Source organism: Artemia sp. Qi Xiang Cuo, chromosome 6 (assembly GCF_049724085.1).
Source record: "Artemia sp. Qi Xiang Cuo chromosome 6, ASM4972408v1, whole genome shotgun sequence".
In the NCBI taxonomy this organism is placed as follows: domain Eukaryota; kingdom Metazoa; phylum Arthropoda; class Branchiopoda; order Anostraca; family Artemiidae; genus Artemia; species Artemia sp. Qi Xiang Cuo.
The window spans coordinates 29,254,611-29,279,450 of NC_142799.1; the positions used below are offsets into that span (position 1 = coordinate 29,254,611).

The following is a 24,840-nucleotide window of genomic DNA, read 5'->3' on the forward strand; positions in this document are numbered from 1 at the left end:
TATGCCCCCAGAGCATAACTTACAACCCTAGCCCTGAGGGCTGTGGGGGAGTGTCCTTCTCAAAAACATAGTTTTTATTTGAAAATCAACTACGCTTAACGAAATGGCTATCTAAAAATTTTGATTGCATGTGTTTGGGGAAATGGTGGGCGTGGAAGGGGTGTTAGTTGCCTTCCAATCACTTTCGACTATCAAAAAAGGGCACTAGCCACTCCAATTTCCAATCGAATGAGCCCTTTTCGACGTTTCTACGACAACTCCTTCGAAACGAAGTGCCGTGGTCTAAAACCAAAAAAAATAAAAAAATAATAACCATATTTTGTGCCAACATCGTTCTTACTTAGGCAGCGCGATTGCGCTGCCTATGATAAGGTCATTAATGCCTACCATACCTTTGAAAATCCAAAACATGGACTAGATAATTCGTTGGAAGAAAAAGAAGTTTTTGTCCCACCACCTGAACAATTAAAAGAAACAAAGGTTCGGCGATAAGTCTTTCATACTGACAAGCGATAACCTAAGGCAAAAGTTAAAGGTCCAATAAAAAAACGTAATTATACAAAGGAACTTCTTCTAATTTAAAGTCGATTTGGAAGTCATGACATCAAGAAAAAGCTGAAATTTTCTGTGTTTAGAAGACAAGTTACAATGAGAATCCATATATAGAAGCCTGCCGCGTGCCGAGTGCCGGGGTCTGGCGGCAAAGCCGGGATCGGTCCATCCGATCCAAACCTTATACGGCCAACCGTTCCACAAAAATCTTATATGCCCCGGCGCATAACTTACAACCTTTGCCCACTGGTTCTGGGTGATTGTATCCACCCTAAAGATATTGTTATATGTTTTTTTTTTTTTTTATTATTGGTTACAAAATGGCTATCTCACAATTTTAATTGAATGTGTTTTGGGAAAAGAAAATGTCAGGGAGGGGGGCTATTTGCTCTCCGTCATGTATGACTCTTAAAAGGGAACTAGAATTATACATTTCAAATTAAATGAGCCTCTTCTAAAGTTCACACAACCAGCCCTTCCATAAGAACCTTATATGCCCCTGGGGAATATCTTAAAACCCTCACCTCCTGACTCTGGGGATTCTGTCCACCCCAAAGACCTTATTATGTGACCTTTTTACGATTTTCAAACAAATGGCTATCTCAAAATTTTGATCGCATATATTTGTGGAAAAAACGACACAAGGGGGGGGGGGCTGCCCCCGATCACTTTGACTCTTAAAAAGGGAATTAGAACATCTGATTTCCATTTCAAAAACCCTCCGGGTTTTATACAACTACCCTTTCTATAAAAATCTTATATGCCCTAGGGGCTTAACTTACAAAGCTTCTCTGAAGGCTGTTAGGGGGGGGGGTTGTCATTCTCAAATACATAATGTCTAGGCCTTTTAACTATGCTGAAAATAATGTTTAACTCAAAATTTTAATTAGATGTGTTTTGAGAATTGATGGGTGTGTCAGGGAGGGGGGTTTTGTTGCCCTCCAATCACTTTTGATTATTAAAATAGATCTTTCTAATTTCCAATCAAATGAGCATTTTTCGAAGTTTCTACAAGAACAAATGGCCATCTCAAAATTTCCATTAGATGCATTTCGGGAAAATACGAGGTGTGTGGGGCATAGGGTATCCGTCCTCCGATCATGTTTAATCTTGAAAAGGGTATTAGAAAATCTAATACCCTTTTTATTACCAATCCAATGAGCCCTCTGCAGAATATATAAGAACCATCCTTTCTATAAGAACCTTACATGCCCCCAGGGCATAACTTACAACCCTTGCCCTCAATCCTGTGTGGGGGGGGGGTTGTCATCCTCAAAGACATAATTTTCGGACCTTTTAACTAAATTGAACAAAATGGCTGTCTCAAAATTTTGATTGGATGTGTTTGAGGAAATGGTGAGTGTGGGAGGGGGGTTAGTTGCCCTTGAATCCCTTTTGATTATTAAAAGAGGCACTAGCCCCTTCAATTTTGGTCTAAGACCAAAAAAAAATAATAATACATTGTGCCTACATCGCTCTTTACTTAGGCAGCGCTATTGTGCTGCCTATGAAATTATGGCAGGCCAATGACTCTTAAGAATGGTTTTTTTTTCGGTTCTTTACTTCGAGCTTTTTGGTCCAAGACTCTTGGAGGCTACTCCCTCCTTCAACCCTGTTTTTTTTACATTCAAGTTTAAAATTTACATAACAATTCTTTGCGAACGATAATCATCCCTGCAAAAAAAGGTACCCCTTGGACTTTATTATGCTCATCACTCTTTTTTTCCTTTTGAAAACTGTTCTTGATAAAAATTCTTTTGATTAGATAAAAATAATATTTTCTCAAATCTAAATAAACATTAAACTTTAAACCTAAAATGAGCAAAAATTATCCTGAACAATTATTGTTATCTTAAAATCCCATTCATAGAGTAAAAAAAAAAAGGATGGTCATGCTCTCAACGAAAATATCAGAAGTATGTTCTTTTTTCAGTTAAGCGCGTCCTTGACATTACAATTAAATAAAAAAAACAAGTTTCTTTAACTGAAAGTAAGGAGCGACATTAAAACTTAAACTGACCAGAAATTATTCCGTATATGAAAGGGGCTGTCCCCTCCTCGACGCCTCGCTCTTTACGCTAAAGTTTTTTATTGTTTTAAAAAATAAAGTTGTGAGACAGAGTCAAACTTTAGCGTAAAGAGCAAGGCGTTAAGGAGGGGGCAGCCCCTTTCATATAGGGAATAATTTCTGTTCGTTTTATGTTTCAATGTCGCTTCTTACTTTCAATTTAAAAAACTTGTTTTTTTTTATTTAATTTATTATCGATTTTTAGTTAATGCAGCTTTTATTTGCATAAAAATTTTACTTTTCTTTTGCTAAATGGATGTCTTTATAAATTAACTTACGTAACTTACTTCTATATTCGAATATTTTGCTTCTGGCAAAAAATACAAAGTTGCAGATTTTTGCAGATATGAGCTTGAAACCTATGTTATAGGGTTTTATGATACGCTGAATCTGACGGTGTTATTTTAATTAAAATTCTTTCACTTGTATGGGATGTTTCCCTACTCTCTAAAAAGTATAGTAAATTTTATAAGGCTCGTAGACTTTGATGATTAATACTAAACTTAATAAAATTCATATATTTATAATCAGCATTATAAACACATTCTTTTGATACATTTATTGACATAAAAATTAAGTTTTTAAAAGTTTAGATTAATATTTATAAGTATCGATTGTTTTTTTATTGTTTTTTTTTATTAAGTATATGTTATTACGTATATGAGGGGGTTATCCCCTTATTAAATAAAAAGCACTTTAAGGTAAAAGATAAAAAAAAAATTTGATTAAAAAACCCCAGAATAACAAATGCCGTTTAATTAGAATAGACAGCTCTTTTGAAAGCACTAAAAAAAAACTGTAGCGTAAAGAGTGAGGTATTGACTTGGGGGAGAACCCCCTCACATACGTTATAATTTCTGTTCGTTTTAAGTTCTAATATTCCTTCTTACATTTCAGTTGAAATGCAATTATTCCGTATATGAAAGGGGCTGCCCCCTTCTCAAAGCCTCGCTCTTTACGGTGAAGTTTTTATTTTTTTCAAAAATTAAGTTGTGAGACAGAGTCAAACTTTAGTATAAAGAGCGAGGCGTTGAGGAGGGGATAGCCCCAAACCCCTGAATCACCAAGGCCGTTTAATTAGAATAGATAGCTCTTTTGAAAGCACTAAAAAAAACTGTAGCGTAAAGAGCGAGGTATTGACTTGGGGAGAACCCCTCACATACGTTATAATTTCTGTTCGTTTTAAGTTCTAATATTCCTTCGTACATTTCAGTCGAAATGTAATTATTCCGTATATGAAAGGGCTGTCCCCTCCTCAACGCCTCGCTCTTTACGCTAAAGTTTTTTATTGTTTTAAAAAATAAAGTTGTGAGACAGAGTCAAACTTTAGCGTAAAGAGCGAGGCGTTGAGGAGGGGACAGCCCCTTTCATATACGGAATAATTTCTGTTCGTTTTAAGTTTTAATGTCGCTCCTTACTTTCAGTTTAAAAAACTTGTTTTTTTTATTTAATTTCTGATCGTTTTTTAGTTAATGCAGCTTTTATTTGCATAAAAATTTTACTTTTCTTTTGCTAAATGGATGTCTTTACAAATTAACTTACGTAACTAACTTCTATATTCGTATATTTTTCTTCTGGCAAAAAATACAAAGTTGCAGATTTTTGCAGATATGAGCTTGAAACCTATGTAAAAGGGGTTTTCTGATACGCTGAATCTGACGGTGTGATTTTCATTAAAATTCTTTCACTTGTGGGGGACGTTTTCCCCCTTTTTAAAAAATAGGGTAAATTTTCTCAGTCTCGTAGCCTTTGATGAGTAATACTAAACTTAGGCCTAATAAAATTTATATATTTAGAATAAGTATTATAAGCCCATTTTTTTGATACATTTATTGACGTCACAATTCCGTTTTTAAAAGTTTCGATTACTATTGAGCCGTATCGCTTGTTTTTTTATTGTTTTTTTTTATTAAGTATATGTTATTACGTATATGAGTGGGTTCTCGCCTTAGTCAATAACACGCTCTTTACGTTAAAAGTTAAAAAAAATTTTGATTCACAAACCCCTGAATCACAAAGGCCGTTTAATTAGAATAGATAGCTCTTTTGAAAGCACTAAAAAAAACTGGCGATTACACCGCGATTTTGGTCAGGGGGGGAGAATCCCCTCAACCACTTTTTAATTTATGTTGTTTTTAATTTCTAATAGTACGTCTTAAATTTAATTTGAACAAACTTTTTTTTTTATTTAATTTATTATCAATTTTTAAATAAAGATTTGACATCCGGCGCCCCCTTAATCTTAATGTAAATTCCCCCCAAGAAACATCCTCTACGGAAATATTCTCCAGAGTAACCCCTCCTCTAGCCCCCCCCCCCTTCAGACAATATCAGTCCTGAAAATGGTTGTATACTTCCCATAAACCAATAAAAAATGCTGGCAAATCCGGTACCCCCATCAAGGCAATTTCTCTTACCCCATCAAAACTTCCTTAATGAAAAGATACACTTAAATAAGCACCGACCCCCCCATACCAACCCCAAACCGCAAAAAAAACTACAGGAAAATTATGGTTAAATACCCAAAAACAAAACAAAATTTTAAAAATTGGTAAATTTCATAACTTTTAGCCCTCCCTCCTGCAACTTCGGGGGATTAAGTCGTCCTAAAAGACATATTTATCATATTTTCGATCATGCTGAACAAAATGGAAATCTCAAAATTTTAATTAAATGATATTGGGAAAAAATGAGCGTGGAAGGGGGGCCAGTTATCCCCCATTTTTTTGGTTGCTTAAAAGGGAATTGAAGCTTTTAATTTATGTTCGTGAAAAACCTCCTACGATTTTCTACGACCAATTGGTTAAAGTGTCACCCCTGGGGAAAAAAACAAACAAACAAACAAACAAATAAACGGGTATTCGTGATCTATCTTTTGGCAAAAAATGCAAAATTCCATATTTTGCAGATAGGAGCTTGAAACCTCTACAGTAGGGTTCTCTTATACGCTGAATATGATGGTGTGATTTTCATTAAGCTTCTATAATTTTTAGAGGGTCTTTCCCCCTTTTTTTTGAAAATCAGGCAAATTTTCTCAGGCGCGTAACTTTTGATGGGTAGCACTAAACTTGATGAAAGTTATATATTTGAAATCAGCATTGAAATCTTATTCTTTTGATATATCTATTGGTATCAAAAACCCGTTTTCTAGAGTTTCGGTTACCATTGAGCCAGGTCGCTCCTTACTTACAGTTCGTTACCACGAACTGTTTGATTAGGGTTAGAGGGGATAAATAAGACTTTCTACACTCATAAAAACTGTTACTCATTTAAAATTTGGAATGTGGTCTCATTACTTATATTTCAAAAAAATAGTATTTTTTGTTTTTTTAAACTTAATTATAATCTGAGCCAAGATAGTTTTCTTTTGCTACCTAATCACTCAATATAAGGATTTTTATTCTTGCTCTTATAGGAAAATAGAAATGCAATTCATACCTCTATTAGACTTGGCCAGCTCGACAGATTGAAAGTACTCCTAAACAACAAAAGAAAAGGAAAGCTCTTCGCGATGGCTAAAGATAAGAAAGGGCGATGTAGTCTTCATGTGGCAGTTCTAGCAATGCATCTCCATAAACTGGATATTATTAACTATCTCTGTCGGAAATTCCCTTATACAGTAGCTGTTCAAGACAATGTAAGTCGTGTGCTTGTTTCTAGGTTTCACAAAATTTCTCATACAAAACAAAATCCTACACTGACGCATTCAACATTATACTATTTGTTGCATTTTGCATGCTGACATCGGATATTAAGCGAGTCTCTTCTGTTCGGCTTAGTATTACGAAATCTGTTCCTGCACACTTCTGGAAGATTTGCTGTAGTGACGAAAAAGGGCGTAAAAGTACGTTTAAATTTCCATTTAATACGAAAGAAATTTGTATTCTAGGGAAAAAATAGGATGAGGTGTGGAGGAACAAAGCATTGATCACCGAGGATGCAACAGATTCCTAGGATCAATTAGGTGTTTCACTGAAAAAAAAAGTCAGATACGTATTTTAAAATCATTTTTGATGTTTAATTCCATTTGACCCATCTATTGCCTAAAGCTCAGAAAAGAAAAAGTCTAAATGGAATTTTGTTCAGGGCAGGAAGTTGAGCGGGAAAATGTTTCGTATATAGTTTACCAGCGCAATTGCTACAAGGTAACCTTTATTTCGTGTAGGCTCTAGAGGACAAGCAAAACAAAACACAAATGAGAAGGGATGTGCACAGTACTGTAGGATTCTTGTCTTGGCTTATGGCTTGTATGCCTTCCTCTATTCGACGATACTTCCAAAAAAATATGTTAGCAGCCAATGAAAAACTGTCTGCTAACTACGTTCTATTGCCAGAAACAGTAGATTAAGTGTAGAATTCTTTTTAGTGTTGAAACTAGCGAATTATGCTTTCCTAGAACGTTAAAAAAAAACTCAAAAGAGTTATAATTTAATTTTGGCAGTGCTTATATAATTAGGCCAGATATATGCAGAGGGGGCAGAATTTATATTTTTCAAACAAAGCTGCTGTATCCTTTTAGCAACTTCTTTGGATCATGATTCGATGTATATACTGTTTTTTTCCAGCATATAAAGTCTTAAGAGCTTGTTCTATTTGTCCCCCTCCAAAATCCGTTTGCCCCCAACCCACTAGATTTTGAAAAATATATAGGATGTATTGATTAAAAAATAGCTTTTTTGGATTTTCATCGGAATAACTGAAAAAAAATCCACCCCCTCCTAGATTTTGAAAGGCACATATTACACACACACCCTACACTTCTGAGAATTGATTTTACTAGAATAAGGTCAATTTCATCTTTCTCTCTTTCTTTTAGCATGGAATATGCTAAGAATTAAATATAGACCATTGAACAGTAAAATATACACAAGTAAAAAATAATATTATTCTTAGATTGAAATTGTTATTATTGCTTCGATATTTTAGGATAAGGGCAAAAAACAATAAAAATACCCTTTTGTAACAAAGTCAAGTTTATCTCAGAATTGGGGCTGCTCATTGGTCTTTAACTTTCCATCTGAAAAGGCATAAACACGCACTTTTTGGTCAAGTATTTATGTAGCAATCACTTGGTGATAGACAGAGAATCAAATTGTTCATCAAGTACATAGACCACAATTATCAGGTGTACTACTTTAAGGTATATGCCATCTGAAAAGGCACAAACACGCACTTTTATTCAAGTGTCTATGTGGCAATTACTCGTTGATAGACAGAGAATCAAATTGTTCATCAAGTACATTGGCCACAATTATCAGGTGTACTATTTTAAGGTATATGCCATCTGAAAAGGCACAAACACGCACTTTTTGGTCAAGTATTTATGTGGCAATCACTTGGTGATAGACAGAGAATCAAATTGTTCATCAAGTAAATAGGCCACAATTATCAGGTGTACTATTTTAAGGTATATGCCATCTGAAAAGGCACAAACACGCACTTTTATTCAAGTGTTTATGTGGCAATCGCTCGTTGATAGACAGAGAATCAAATTGTTCATCAAGTACATAGGCCACAATTATCAGGTGTACTATTTTAAGGTATATGCCATCTGAAAAGGCACAAACATGCACTTTTAGTCAAGTGTTTATGTGGCAATCGCTCGTTGATAGACAGAGAATCAAATTTTTCATCAAGTACATAGGCCACAATTATCAGGTGTACTATTTTAAGGTATATGCCATCTGAAAAGGCACAAACATGCACTTTTAGTCAAGTGTTTATGTGGCAATCGCTCGTTGATAGACAGAGAATCAAATTGTTCATCAAGTACGTAGACCACAATTATCAGGTGTCATATTTTAAGGTATATGCCATCTGAAAATGCATAAACACGCACTTTTAGTCAAGTATTTATGTGGCAATCGCTTGTTGATAGACAAAGAATCTAATTGTTCATCAAGTACGAAGGCCACAATTATCAGGTGTCATATTCTAAATTAGAATATATTAAAATTATACCCTTTATAACAAAGTTAAGTTTATCTCAGAATTGGGGCTGCTCATTGGTGTTTAACTTTCCATCTCAAAAGTAAAACGCTACGTAAATACGCACTTGTCGGTTGTGTATTGGCTCAGAATAACACAATATAAAGACATATGTTTCCTTAGCTGATAAAAATACATAGTTTTTTATGTATTTTAATTGTGTACCTGCTTGTTTCATCTTTATTTGATGTACTATGTTCTGGTAATGTTCTGAAAGAGTTCTAAGGGCTTGCTAACTTGGAAAGCTGTTGTTCAAGCTGGATCAAAACTTTTAGATATGGATTATGCAGTCTAAATTAGGACTCGGGAACTTTTTCAATAGCCCTCAATTTGAATATTCTATGTTTCAATTTTTTAATATAATTTTATAATATATTTCTCTATAATTCAATACTACTATGGTTCAAATATTTCACATAGACCCCGGCGCCGTGCCAATGAGGGAAGACCGGCGGCGGGGCCAAAAGCAGCAGCGGCGGCGTGCCGCCGGCCCGCCGCCGGCGCGATCAATGTTAACCGCAAACATCAATGTTTCATCAGTCTTTCTCAAATCACAGCTCAAATTTACAACAGACTTGGACCTATTCATGAGCTCAAAACTTCACAAGTCGCTGACTGGAAACTGGTCTTCTTCGTTATTCATCAAGAGAAGTAGAAATCTGGTAGAAACGAAATGGATGTGGGGTTTCAGAACCCTTGCATAATAGTTGAAGTATCTATTAGCTATGTATTCTTAACATAAACAATTATCAAAATTAGTAGGTTTTTTTCATCGAGCATTACTGCATACGAAACTTCATATACCGCATCACAAAATTCGTCAGTTATCTGGGTTAAAATTTTGAATATAAGTTTGAACTTAAGAGCTTAATTTTTTCATAATGCCCTTTGTCAATATTTGTTTTGTCACCTTTAAAACAGTTGAAATGGGTGACTTTGATATTGATTTTTTTTTTTTTGTTCTTTTGGATTCCTAAAAAGCCTTCCTTGTATTAAAAACTAATTTTTAATAACAATTTTAAAAAAGTACATTTTTAAGCTTTTTTGGCGTCTTTATAGAATATATGTTATGTCGGCTAATGCTTAACTGCTGCTTTTTTATTGTTTTTGGATGCTCTTTTGGATATTATTCATTTTTTTCTTTTAGGGATTCATTCCAAATTATAAACTCATATACATATCAGCTAAATTATAAACTGCATCTAAAAGGAGTAAATTTATCAAACTAAAAAATACATGATGAGCCCTTCACATGAGAACACTTCAATTACAATGAAACGAAAAACACTTAATGGTTTTTTCGGTATGAAGAAAAATGAAGTGCCAGCTATTTTCTTAGGTACAAAATGAGAAGCTCATCCATTTTAAATGTAATTAAACGAAATAATATGTAGACTGAAGTAGCTCCAGAAAGATGCTGAAATTTTCTTCCTAGTTCGTTACTTTTAATCCAAGCAAAATGTTAGGAGACCTAGTATGAGTTATTGAGTATAAGCTTTGATTTCCAAATGCTCACATTTCCAAATGCTCACAAAAATTACCACCTTGATAGGATACCGTCTCTGCTTTAAATTAAAAAAAATAATAAACTTTTTGGCATCCCTGCTTTCAATAAAAAAAAATCGAGATATTATTATTTAAATTTAATGCCCCCCCCCCCTCTGGATACCACCTTGATAGGATACCATCTCAGCTTTACTATTAAAAAAATAATTTACTTAATAATTAACTAGGTAACTATATGGTTCAAACAAACACACGAAATAACGTAAAACAACTTAGTGTCCCTTAAAAAAAAAAAAAATTGAGGGTATGAGTAAAGGGGTACAATGACAACAACAAAAATGTCGAAATTATCCAGATATACCTCAAATTATTGGAAAACTGAGTCATAGATTCGCCTTGGCATTCACTAAGATCCAAAGAATCTAATTCGAAGAGAGCAATCACAAAAGCCAAATTAGGCCAGTAGCCTATGAGAAACCGCAAAATACCCAAGACAATGAACAAATACCAATACGGGGCCCTGGGTCTATCAAAATATTTCAATGGTTTCCCACAGAATTTGATATCATTTTCTTCCGTCTCCACTTTAAATGAAAAAAAAATAATTATCTTTTTGGCATCCCTGCTTTCAATTAAAAAAAATGAGATATTATCATTTAAAAATGATAGTCCCCTATCCCCCCCTATAGGCAATAATTTACAATTTTTTATGAATCATATTTTTGGGGCAACTTCCGTTTCAATCTTTAATTCCTCAACCTTGTACATAGCTTAGTCTATAGCTAAATCTTGTCTTAATAGAAGTTTTTTTTTGGGGGGGGGGGGGAGTAAAATGTTTTTCAGAAAGAAGATTGTGTTTTCTTTAATCTATCAGGCGTTCAACAATTGTCATTAAACATTAAGAAAATCTTATCTAAAAACACAAAAGAAAACAAAAGTCTGCAAACTTACGATTCAGCTGTAGAAACAATCTGTCGACTATCAATTTCAAAATCCAACTGAAGCTGTATAGTAGTGAATACGTTCTATTCAACTTAAAAATAAAATTCTTGACTACGAATGATGTAAGAAATAGCAATTGGGAAGCTGCATTCGGAATGGTTCAATCTCATTTCATAAAGACTTTTTTTGTCAACATATACTTTTTTTGTCAACATATGAAGAACTGTTTATATTGCAACTGCATCTGTCTCGTTCTTATGCAAAGTAACAAAAGAGACAAAAATTAACGAACAAGAGAGTAGTGAAGAAGTATGGTATTCAAAGTACTATTTGGCAGGGAAAGTCACTGGTGATAATTCGCTAGCGGTGGCACCGTGATTGGGTGATTTTAAAGGATTCGGGCATTCGGGGTGACGCATAGATTTTCGCGGAAATATCCAAAAATTCGGGGATAGTGCAAGCCCTGCTTGATTTCTAATCAGGAAAATCGAAATACTAAACAACACGAGAAAGAAAAGCTCCGACTTTACGGTTGACGCAATAAAGAAATGCCGCAAAATTAATTCTAAGCCAGCCGAACGCCGCCGCCTCTGCCGCCGGCGGTGATCAACCGGGCCTCTCGTTGGCGGCGTTCGGTCGATCCACCGGCGTGGCACCGGGTCTAATTTTACATACTTTTTCAAATACTTCTTCTTCCCTCTTGAGGCAAAAAACTTTTCATGAGCTTGGAAACGAAACTTCTGAAGCTTAAATAAGGTTTTAAGAAAGTACTTTCAATTTTATATCGATATACCTTCTCTACGCGTAAGACATCAAAGTTTCTTGAAAATAGATCAGAGCTTACGTAAAACTAGCATGAACTTAGCCTAGGAGTTGCTTAAAATCCTGAGAACCACCTTACTAAGGACCATGAGAACAGAAGAAGATATAGTAAATAAGCAGATTCCAAGAAAAGCAAAATCTAATAGCAAATAAATTCTTTTTTTAAAGTTAAGATGTGTCTTACGGATATACATACATAAATTTTAAAGCCTTACAAGTTGGGAAAGGGGTAGCAAGAGCTTAAAAACATGTTTACGGCCAAACTATTACTGAAGGCTGCATTGACGCAATATAGCATCTTTCTGAGCTAAAAAAATGCATATACATATTCTGCCTTTTGTGACCTTTAAAATAAATTACACTACGTTTATTTGAAGCTTCGGAGCCTACTCATTTCGACTCAACGCTTACGCAAGGTACTTGAAAAAAAATTTATAGAGAAATTTTAATGGTATTTTCTGTATCTACCCTTCTTGGTACTTTGTGTAATTCTACAGTTGGGCTAATATTTCAAATAATATTTCAGCTTTGCAGAACCCCGCTTCATTATGCTTATGGTCTGGGTGAAGACTCTGATGAAGTGATCCACATCTTGGAAGCCGTTGGAGCTAAAAATAACGTACCTGACTATGTGAGTTCCAGTATCAATATAAACAGTAATTGTCATTCCCTCAATTCAGGATAAAAAAATGTGAATTATGGATGTTCTAGGTTTAGTGAAGGGTTTGTATCTAATCGACTAAAAGTACAAAATTTTATTGAAAACTATTTTCAGATGTTAATTTCTGTTTTCTTACATAATGAGGTGTTTCCCTTAATTTCTGAATACAACGTTGCTGCTTTTTAATCTGTCCGCTCTAACAATTTGCCAATTCCTCAGTAGCGGTTTTAGGCCTCATAATCGGGGAGAGGAGATAGGTATACCACAGGAGTGTACAAATATTATAAGCAGCGCAATAGCGCTGGCTAAGTAAAGAACGATGTTGCCAAAATGCATTATTTATTTGTTTCTTTCTTTCTTTGTTTTAGACCAGGGCACTTCGTATCGAAGGAGTTGTCATAGAAACTTCAAAAAGGACTCCTTCGATTGGAAATTGGAAGGGCTTGTGCTCTTTTTAATAGCCGAAAGGGACTGGAAGGCAACTGACACTCCTTCCACGCCCATCATTTCCCCAAACACATCCAATCAAAATTTTGAGAAAGCCATTTTATTCAACGTAGTTGAACGATCTGGCAAATATGTCATTGAGGATGACAACCCCGCCCCCCCCCCTCAGCCTTCAGTTAAAGGGTTGTAAGTTATGCCCTGGGGGCAGATAAGGTTTTTGTAAAAGGCATTTTCGTAGAAACTTCAAAAAGGGCTCTTTCGACTGGAAATTGAAAGAGCTAGTGTCATTTTTAATAGTAGAAAGAGATTGGAGGGCAACTAAACCCCCTCTCACGCCCAACATTTCCCCAAACACATCCAATCAAAATTTTGAGATAGCCATTTTGTTCAACCTAGTAAAAAGTTCTGGAAATTAGGTCTTTGAGAATGACAACCCCCCCCCCCTTCCCCAAAAAAAGGCCTCAGGGCAAGGGGTGTTGGTTATACCCTGGAACATGTAAGGTTTTTTTTATAGAAAGCATTGTCGTAGAAACTTCAAAAAGGGCTCATTCGATTGGAAATTCAAAGGACTAGTGCCCTTTTTGACAGTCAAAACTGATTGGACGGCAACTAACCCCCTTTCAGACCCACTATTTCCCCAAACGCATCCAATCAGTATTTTGATATAGCCATTTTGTTCAATGTAGTTGAATGTTTTGGAAATTGAGTCTTTGAGGATGATAACCCCTTCATAGCCCTCATGGCAAGGGTTGTAAGTTAGGCCCTTGGAGCATATAAATTATTATAGAAAACGTTGTCATAGAAACTTTGAAAAGGGCTCATTTGGTTGGAAACTGAAAGGGCTAATGCCATTTTTAATAGTCGAAAGTTATATGAGTGCATCTAACCCCCCTCTCACGCCCACCATTTCCCCAAACACATCTAATCAAAATTTTGAGATATCCATTATGTTCAACGTAGTTGAAAGTTCTGGACATTATGTCTTTGAGGATGACAAACCCCCCACACCCCTCATAGCAAGGGTTTTAAGTTATGCCCTGGGGGCATATAAGGTTTTTATAGATAGTGTTGTCGTAGAAACTTCAAAAAGAGGTCATTCAATTGCAAATTAAAGGGCTAGTGCCCTTTTAAACAGTCGAAAATGATTGGAGGGCAACTAACCCCATCTCATGCCCATCATTTCCCCAAACACATATAATCAAAATTTGGAGATGGCTATTTTGTTCAATGTAGTTGAAAATTCTTGAAATTAGGTCTTTGAGCATGATAAACCCCTCCCCCTCCCCTACACCCCTTAGGGCAAGGGCTGTAATTTAATCCCTGGGGTTATATAAGGTTTTTATAGAAATGGTTGTAGTAGGAACTTCAAAAACGGCTCAATCGATTGGAAATTGAAAGGGCTAGTGCTCTTTTTAATAGTAGAAAGCGACTGGAAGGCAATGGCCCCTCTCTTACCATTTCCCCTAACACATCCAATCAAAATTTGGAGATATCCATTTTTTTCAGCGTAGTTGAAAGTTCTGGAAATCTTGTCTTTGAGGATGACAACCCCCCCCCCCCCCACAACCCTCAGGTCAAAGGTTGTAAGTTATGACCTGGGGGCATATAAGGTTTTTATAGAAAGTGTTGTCTTAGAAACTTTAAAAAGGGCTCATTCGATTGGAAATTGAAAGGTAGCGCCATTTTTAATAGTTGAAAGTGATTAGTGGGCAACTAACCCCCCTCTCACGCCCACCATTTCTCCGAGCACATTCAAGCAAAGTTTTGAAAATTTTGTCAAAAGTGATCGGAGGGTGATTGCCTCCCCCTCCCCCACGCCCATCAATACCCAGAATACTTCTGATCAACATTTTGATATAGCCATTTTGTTGAACGTAGTTTAAGGGTCTGGAAATTATGTCTTTGAGTATGACAACCCTCCCACATCCCTCAGGACTAAGGTTGTAAGTTATGCCCAGGGACATTTACATTTACGATCAAGTTATGCTCTGGGGACATATAAGGTTTTTATAGGAAGCGTTGTTTTAAAAACTTCAAAAAGGGCTCATTCGATTGAAAATTGAAAGGGTAGTGCTCTTTTTAATAGTCAAAAGTGATTAGAGGGCAACTAACCCCCCTCTGACAACCATTATTTCCCCAAACACAACCAATCAAAATTTTGAGATAGCCATTTTGTTCAACGAAGTTTAAAGTCTATGAAATTAGGTTTTTGAGAATGACAACCCCCCTACAACCCCCAGGGCAAGAGTTGTAAGTTATACCCTGGGGGCATATAAGGTTTGTACATAAAGTGTTGTCTAAGAAACTTCAAAAAGGGCTCATTCGATTGGAAATTGAAAGGGCTAATGCCCTTTTTAATAGTCGAAAGTGATTGGAGGGCAACTAACCCCCCTCTGACGCCCACCATTTCCCCGAGCACATTCGAGCAAAGCTCTGAAAATTTTTTCAAAAGCGATCGGAGGGCGATTGCCTCCCCCCAAGCCCATCAGTATCCCCAAACACTTCTGATCAACATTTTGATATAGCCATTTTGTTGAACATAATCTAAGAGTCTGATATTATGTCTTTGAGTATGACAACCCTCCCACATCCCTCAGGGCTAAGGTTGTAAGTTATGCCCTGGGACATATAAGGTTTTTATAGAAAGTGTTGTCGTAAAAACTTCAAAAAGGGCTCATTCGATTGGAAATTGAAAGGGCCATTGCCCTTTTAATAGACAAAAGTAATCGGAGGGAGAATCACCTCCCACGCCCATCATTTCCCCAAACATTTACGATCATCATTTTGATATGGCCAATTTTTTAAACGTAATTGAAAGGTACGGAAATTATGTCTTTCAGGATTACAACCCTCCCCCCATAGCCCTCAGGTGAAGGGTCGTAAATTTTGCCCTTGGGGCATATATGGTTCTTATAGAAAGTTTTGTGGTAGAAGCTTCAAAACGGGCTCATTCGATTGGAAATTGAGAGGACTAGAACCTCTTTTGTGAGTCGAAAGTGATTAGAGGGCAAATGACCCCCCCCCCCCCCCTCCCTATGCTTACAATTTTTTCAAGTACTTCCAATCAAAATTTGAGTGAGTCATTTTGTTCTAGGTATTTGACAGGTCTATATACTATGTCTGATTGGCCGGAACGTCTCCCCAGTTCCCGCGACAAGAGTTTTAATTTGGTCTTTTTAGATATATAAGGTTTTCATATAAAATACGGTCATAAAAGTTTCGGAGAGGCATCATTGTGTTTGTAATCAGACACTCTAGTGCTCTTTTTAAAAGTCAAAGTGATCGAAGGGCAGCTATCTCCCCACTCCAGCATACAGGCGTGTCTTATTGTCCCGAAATACACCAAATTATAAATTTTGAGGTAATTATTCTTTTTATAATATTCGATATATAATATAAATAATCTTTGGGGTTGAAACAAAAACCCGAGATTAGGGGCAAGGATTGTAATCTATTCCCAGGGGGTATTTAAGGTTTTTATGGAAGGGATGGTTGTTTAACTTTAGGATAGGCTCAGTCTTTTTTCCTCAAAAAGACTATTTCAGTATAAAATTAACAGAGATCAATTAAAAAAAAAAACTTTTTCCACAAAATGCGTTTTTTTTAAAAAAAAGCAAAGAACTCCATTAAACCAAAAATGAACAAAAATAGAATCAAATAATCTACCAAGTTTACAACTATCCCAAATCAGTATCAATAAATAAATGAAACCCAAAACAAACAGAAATTAAAACAAATAAGAGTCAAACTCAAAACGAACAGAAATTAATATGAGTAGGGTTCTAAACCCCTACGCTTTCTAAAAACCAGAATATAATTTGTACTTTAATGAAAAAATTCTTTTAAATGTTTTCCTTTTTATAACTTTAAGAAATCAAAAATTAATCAAGATTTAAAGGAATAAATATCAGCATATGTATATTAAACTGACAATGAACATTTTTTCAGTAAATTCATTTGAATTTTTTAAGTAAAGTACAAATTATATTCTAAACTTGATGAAATTTATGCATTTAAAATCAACATAAAAATCCAATTCTTTTGATTTATCTATTTATATCAAAATTTCGTTGTTTAGAGTTTCGGTTACTATTGAGCCGGGTCGCTCCTTACTTACAGTTTGTTACTACGAATTGTTTGATAATTTTAAATGTTTTCCTTTTAATATCTTTAAGAAATCAAAAATTAATCAAGATTTAAAGAAATAAATATCAGCATATGTATATTAAACTGACAATGTACATTTTTTTAGTAAATTCATTTGAATTTTTTCAGTAAAGTACAAATTGTATTCTAAACTTGATGAAATTTATTCATTTATAATCAACATAAAAATCCAATTCTTTTGATTTATCTATTTATATCAAAATTTCGTTGTTTAGAGTTTCGGTTACTATTGAGCCGGGTCGCTCCTTACTTACAGTTTGTTACTACGAATTTTTTGATAATTTTAAATGTTTTCATTTTAATATCTTTAAGAAATCAAAAATTAATTAAGATTTAAAGGAATAAATATCAGCATATATATTTTAAACTGATAAAGCACATTTTTTCAGTAAATTCATTTGGTTTTTTTTCAGAAAAGTTCAAATTTTATTCTAAACTTGATGAAATTTATGCATTTAAAATCAACATAAAAATCCAATTCTTTTGATGTATCTATTTATATCAAAATTTCGTTGTTTAGAGTTTCGGTTACTATTGAGCCGGGTCGCTCCTTACTTACAGTTTGTTACTACGAATTTTTTGATAATTTTAAATGTTTTCATTTTAATATCTTTAAGAAATCAAAAATTATTTAAGATTTAAAGAAATAAATATCAGCATATGTATATTAAACTGACAATGCACATTTTTTTAGTAAATTCATTTGAATTTTTTTCAGTAAAGTACAAATTGTATTCTAAACTTGATGAAATTTATGCATTTATAATCAACATAAAAATCCAATTCTTTTGATGTATCTATTCATATAAAAATTTCGTTGTTTAGAGTTTCGGTTACTATTGAGCCGGGTCGCTCCTTACTTACAGTTTGTTACTACGAATTGTTTGATAATTTTAGAAACGGGCCAAAATATCATACCTCTTGAACGATTTGATTTTCTCATCTTGATAAGTGTGTGCTGCTTTTCTGAAATTACTGGCCAATAATTTGATCACCGAATTTATTGGTGGTAACCCACTTTTATTTTGGTAGTTTAGAAAGTTTCGTGCCATTAAAAGTTTTCTGTCCAAGTTTTTTCTAAATTGTAATCTATGAAAATAAAAACAAAACTTTTAAAAAATTGATAAAAAATTGAAAAATTGATTTCATATCTATTATTACAGTAAAGAAATATCCGAATGGTAATATCTGACAGTAAAATACCACAATGTTGAAGAGAAAAACAAAACAAGCGAACCGCTATACCATTATTATCATATAAAAATATTTTGCTAATAGCAATGATTTTATCATGAGTGATATTTGCAAATGAAGTTTAAAAACAGATATGAAAAGTTTTATCAAAAAGCGGAAAGTCTGAAAACCGAGCACATTTTCCTGAGAGTGTATTTTATTTCGTGTTTTAATGTGCCCAAGGTTGATGCCCAGTTTTTGTAGCTTGTATTAGTGACATCAAACAGATATTTTGGTGGAATATTAAGTGACAGACAATAAATTTGACGGTGTTTCCTCTCAGTATTTTTTTTGTTCTCCGCATATTATTTTATTTTCCTCTGTCATGCATAGCTTGTTGCTATTATATCAGTTTAGTACTGAAGATTAACATTAAATGGTGGATAATACTTTTTTAAGCAACCTTAATTCCAGTTGGCCATCTTGCTAAGGAAAAAGTTTTAGCACAACTTCTGTTTAACTTGCTTTCTGAGTCGTTTCAGGATAAAGCTCACTTGCTGATTAGAAACTTCATGTATTTGTCTTGCGCCACGTCAAGTTTTTCTCTAGAAAACATAATATTTCGCACAATCCATGAAAACATAAGTAAGACATGCCGTTTTAGTGCTGTCTAGTCAGAAAAATAACAAACGAAAAAAAAACACAAAACAAGTTTTTCTTCCCGATAGAATAAATTTTTGGAATAAGTAAAAATAATAAAAGGCAGTAAAGTTGAATCGTAAGCTCAGTTAAAAAAAAACTAGAATGAAAAAAAAGTTAAATAGATATAAATATAGTTTGTTCAGTTATTCCTGAGATAGTGTAATGACGCTGTGTGTTGTATAGTGAAGCGAATTTATACGTGGGGTTTGTACTCTTGTTTTAGTAATAGGTTAGAACCGCTTAGATTTATTTATAAGTACGATGTATGAATCGAATATTTCCCTTATGTCTGCCTCTGCTAGTTCGTGCTGTTTGAACAACCCTGATTAATTTTTTCATACATGCGGTAGTTTTATTTCTCCCAGCTAAAGGATTAACTTTAGGATATTTTTTAGGCAACCCCGTTTCGCCTATCAAAAAAAAAAAAAATCTGGTGATCAGCATAAATAGTGGGTGCTTTACAGAGGGTGTAAGTAGTAAGTCGGGAATTATAATTTGGAAGATAGTATCCTAGTTTACTATTATCAAACACTCCTTATTTTGAGCCAGGAGTTTTTAGTTTTCATAATGTCGAAAAAAAATGACCATCTTAACTGAGATTACTGAAAAAGTAAATTAATGGGGCTTGGCAGTTTAATACATATGTTGATATTCATTCCCAAAAGTTGTAATAATTTTGGATTTATTTAAAGTTAAAAAAAGAGAAAATAAGTAAAATGTTTTTTGTTCTTAGAAAAGTAAAAATGAAGTTCTGGTCTTTGGAAGGCAAGAGTATCGTTAGCTCTTAATTTCTGCTCGTTTCCACTTATATCTTGTAATTTCTGTTTGTTTTTGGTATCATTTATTTATTGATGGTGATTTATAGCAGTTATACGCTTGAAATTTATTTGACTTTATTTCTGCTCATCTTTGGTTTAATGTAGCTCTGATTTTCTTTGAAAAAAATCTTTGTGGTAAAAGTAGGTTCTTGTTAATGTCTGTTTGCTTTTAATTGAGGTTGTCTTTTTCATTTGTTAAGGGAAGAATTTTTTTTTTTTTTTTTTTTTTTTTTTTTTTTTTTTTTTTTTTTATATATAAAAGAGTACAGGTTTTGGTTTACAATCCATATGTTGGAAAAAATTTTTAACCGATATTTGATAATATCCGCCATTTTGACAATCCGGATACGCTTAGTATATTTTGATTTAGTTTTACATCTCCTCAGTATTTCCTGAAAAACCTAACTTAATACCCTATTCTGTTCCTAAGAAAAAAAAAAACACAAAGAAATAAACATAAAGACGACAAACGGGTCTATGGCCAGTAAATGAAAACGAAGAAAAAGAACCGAATATTTCGTCCGTATCTTACAAGGCGTCTTCAGCGTAGAAAAAAAAACTAAAAAATATAAACAAAACTAAAATAGACTAACCTAAAATATACGAGTATAATATACAATTACTTAGCATTTATAATTTGAATCTAGCTTCATGAAACCACCTCGCAAAAGTAACTGGATTAAACATTTTAAAATGGCAAATAAACTAGTAATATGTTATTGCAACATACTTTTATGCAAAGCTTTTGATGCTGCTATTCGCTTAGGTTTGTTATTTGAACTAACCTCTGGGACATTTTGCAATACTTTATTTTTATTTTTAAATATGGGTTCTTTTTTTTTTTAAAGATATCATAATTAGGATCAATATTTATATTCCAAGTATCTCTATTAATTGATAAAACTACAAAAATTTGTTTTTTTTTTCTAATGCTTCAAGACCCCATTGAGTGAAACCTTTATCATTGGAAATGGCTGTTGCCTCCTCAAACTGCACAAAATGGTCCGAATAAAAAAATAAATGTTCTGCTAAAGCTGAAGTGAAACTTTCTGGAGATTTTGTCAATTTTAGAGTATGATCTATCCAGTGCTCAATAAATCGTTCCACAAATTGCTGGTGTGTTCGACCAGCGATATTTTATTAATAAAAAGTGATAATTGTTCACTTTTTTCAATCTATAAAAAATCAACTCATAATGACAGGTATTTAAATTTTAGTTCATCTCACCCAATTTCAGTTAAAAAGGGAACAGTCATATCATTGGTTAATAGAGTTTTTCAAATTGGTTCCCGGAGTATATTGATAGCAAACTATTGTATTTCAGGGATATTTTATTTTGCAACGGGTATCCTGTAAAATTTTTAAATGAAATAATATAGAAAAGACAGACTAAGCATGAAAAGGGTAACAAAAACGAAGGTTCTCAACTTTTGGACCCTACAATTTCCAATAGATACGTATCTTAACCTAACATACCAATTCTTGGGGAGAAAATTAAACAGACTATTGAAACATAATATTGCAACTTGTTTTAAATCAATCAGACCATTGAGTAACTTTCTAAATTCTGGAGAGTATAACACGTAATAGTTTGACAAGTGGAGTATATAGCATCCCTTGCTCATGCGGAAAATTTTACATCAGTCGAATACACCAGCAATTTGTGGAACGATTTATTGAGGACCGGAATTCAATAGATAATGCTCTAAAATTTACAAAACCTCCAGAAAGCTTCACTTCAGCTTAAGCAGAACATATATTTTGTAATTTGGACCATTTTGTACAGTTCAAGGAGGCAACAGCCTTTTCCAATGATAACGGTTTCACTCAATGGGCTCTTTAAGCATTAGAGGTACTAGTACATTAAACGGGCACTTTTATAAACTGTATATGGAATTTTAAACGGGAGATTCTACAGATACCGGGACAGATACCCGGTACTAAAACAGTTGTTATAGTGGAATTGAGCGAAACAGGTGATCAAACATGAATGTTAAAATTATAATTTGGGATTTGGCATTTATGAAATTCTTTTAATTTTGTTCAAAAACCATTATAACCGGGTATCTGTCTCTGGTTAGGTTAGGCTACGTATTTAATATATGGTATGCTTTACCCCCCACCCCCACCCCCTAGTTTGCAAATATATAGCCCAAATTTGTTTATAAACTATTATATATTCATCCTATTTTATTTTATTTCCTTAGCATTAACCAAACTTGACTTCTTTAGCAGTATATAGAAGTGTCCGTATAATGCACCAGTACCGCATTAAAAAATAAAAAAAAATACTTTTGCAGGTTTATCAATTAATAGGGAATATACTGGGAATATAAATATTCATTCTATTTATGATATTATTTTAAAAAATGAACCCATGTTTAAAAATAAAAACGAAGCATTGCAAAATGTCCCTGAGGTTGAAATTATGTTGCAATAGCTTATTCCTAGTTCATTTGCCATTTTAAAATGTTGAATCCAGTTACTTTTGCGAGTTGGTTTCATGAAGCTAGCTTCAAATTATAAATGCTAAGTAATTGTATATTATATATTTTAGGTTAGTCTATTTTACTTTCACTTATATTTTTTAGTTTTAAATTGTTTTTTTATACGCTGAAGACGCCCCTATTTCTTTGCGTTTTCTGTTATGGTTGGCCAGTTCGGCTTTAAATCTTTTATTCGTCACGTCAACGGGCAAAACTTAGCCGCATCAGTGAATTTTATTTTTCTCTGGTAAAAAAAAACATGCAAATCTAATAAATCAGCAAGCTTTTTTAAAAAATTGCAAGAAAGAAAGAGTCATTCCTAAATCTTTTAAATTAAAGTCCCACTTTGGTATTGAAAATGAAAAGAAATTAGTAGTAACCCCATAAAAGTTTCTATGACGCCCATAGGGACTTCTCCTTTCTTCCATAGGTTCGACAGCGCAAGAAGAAGATTTAACGGCGATTTCCTCTTTTGGAGACCAGGTTCCGCAATTTTAGGCGACATTCCCGCCCTTGGCAAGATTCCAGCATAATTACTTGGAATGTGGTCCGTAAAATAGAAAAGTATTAATAACGACTGAAGTTCCTAGCCCCTTGCACCTGTTTCTAGCTGGCATGATTCCCATTTTTAACTTTGATTTTTTGACTCCAAGTCTTTGACTATTCAGCAGGAAACACTTTTGGCGAAAGGGCCAAAATTTTGCTTTCCTTCATCGGTTCCTTATTCTAAAATAATGTCCAAGGTGGAGGCTGGTATTATGTCCTCTAATGATAAAATTGAAGCCCCATAAGAACAGAGCCGAAATTTTGAAACATTTGAAAAAATTTTATAAGAAAAAAATTGAGAATAGTACCACCAGAAATGACGTAAAAACCCTTCCATTTTTTTTTAACAAGATAAAGACTTTACGATCACCGAAGCTGATAAAGGCAACACAATCGTCATAATGGATAGCAATGATTATGAACAAAAGATACTTACAGATGAGATTACTTACAAAAACTGTGTTTTATCCGACAGAAAAATACACGAAAGAAACAAGACATGAATAGAAGTACTCCAAAACAACTTACAAATAACCCCTCAATTTTATAATAAATTTTTCCCTAGAGGTTATTCAGCACCGAAAATTTATGGTTTGCCTAAGATCCAAAAGAATAATGCTCTTCGCCATATTGTGTCAACTATTCATTCACCGGTTTCGAAATTAGGAAAATGGTTGTCAACAGCATTTCGTCCGCTTTTGGGGACTCGACAGATCTTATTTAAAAAAATCAGTTGATGTTGTAAACAAATTAAGAAATCGTCACATAGACAACAATACAGTTGTCTCTATTTTTGAAGTTGTATCTATTTAAACAAATTTTGATGTTAAAAAATGTAAATTTATACTAAAAAATAAAATACAAAGACATTTTGAATTGATAGAAGATGTAACTTTGGCCAGCATGGACGTCGAAGTCATTATGAAATTGGTCTCGTTAGTAAACAAGTATTCCTTTTATTTCGGTTTTACAGGAGAATTTTATCAATAGGTCGTCAGTTTAGCAATGGTTGCTCCTTTAAGTCCAATCTTGGCTAATTTATTTTTGGACTCTATAGAAATGTCCGCTATTCAGTGTTTTTGTCTGTCTCCTTGTTTCCGGGGTAGGTTTAGGGACGATGTTTTACACTTTTGGGAACATGGATTAGATTCCTTAAATTTCCTTAAATTTGTTTCTTGACCATTTAAACAGGTTTGACAAAAATATTAAATTTACTCTATAGCTAGAAAAACAATATAGGCTACCCTTTTTAGATATTTTATTAATAAAAAGCCATAATGGTTTATATTTTCCGTCTATAGAAAATCAACTAATAATGACAAGTTATTTTATTGTCTTCCATTTTATCTAGTTTCAATATGAAGGGGATCAGTCATATCATTGGTAGACAGAGTATGTAAAATTTGTTCCTGGGAGAATGCGAATAACGAACTATTGCATTTGAGGGACGTTTGATTTTGTGACGGGTATCCTGTAAAATTTATAAATGAAACAATGAAGAAAAGGCAGATTAAGCATGAAAAGGTAATAAAAACGAAGGTTCTCAACTTTTGAACCCTACAATTTCCAATAGATACGTTTCATTACCTTACATACCAATTCTTGGGGAGAAAATTAAACGGACTTTACTGAAACATAATATTTCAACTTGTATTAAATCAATCAGACCATTGAGCAACTTTCTATATTCTCGGAAATATATAAAACGCAATATAATGGCAAGTGGAATATATAGCATCCCTTGCTCTTGTGGAAAATTAAATAAAAAAAACAAGTTTTTTAAACTGAAAGTAAGGAGCGACATTAAAACTTAAAACGAACAGAAATTATTCTGTATATGAAAGGGGCTGTCCCCTCATCAGCGTCTCGCTCCTTACGCTAAAGTTTTTTATTGTTTTAAAAAATAGAGCTGTGAGAAAGAGTCAAACTTTAGCGTAAAGAGCGAGGCGTTAAGGAGGGGAC

At 33.9% G+C, this 24,840-nt stretch overlaps 1 protein-coding gene across 2 annotated transcripts in view; it reads left to right on the forward strand.

Moving 5' to 3' along the window:
- The window catches only part of LOC148951086 (uncharacterized), a 205,307-nt gene that overhangs the window by 174,817 nt on the left and 5,650 nt on the right, over positions 1-24,840 (forward strand). For both annotated transcript variants that reach the window (XM_089090134.1, XM_089090135.1), the window contains exons 9-10: positions 6,036-6,257; positions 12,405-12,509. In XM_089090134.1, the coding sequence (XP_088946260.1) occupies positions 6,036-6,257; positions 12,405-12,509 (327 nt within the window). The remainder of the gene's footprint in view (positions 1-6,035; positions 6,258-12,404; positions 12,510-24,840) is intronic.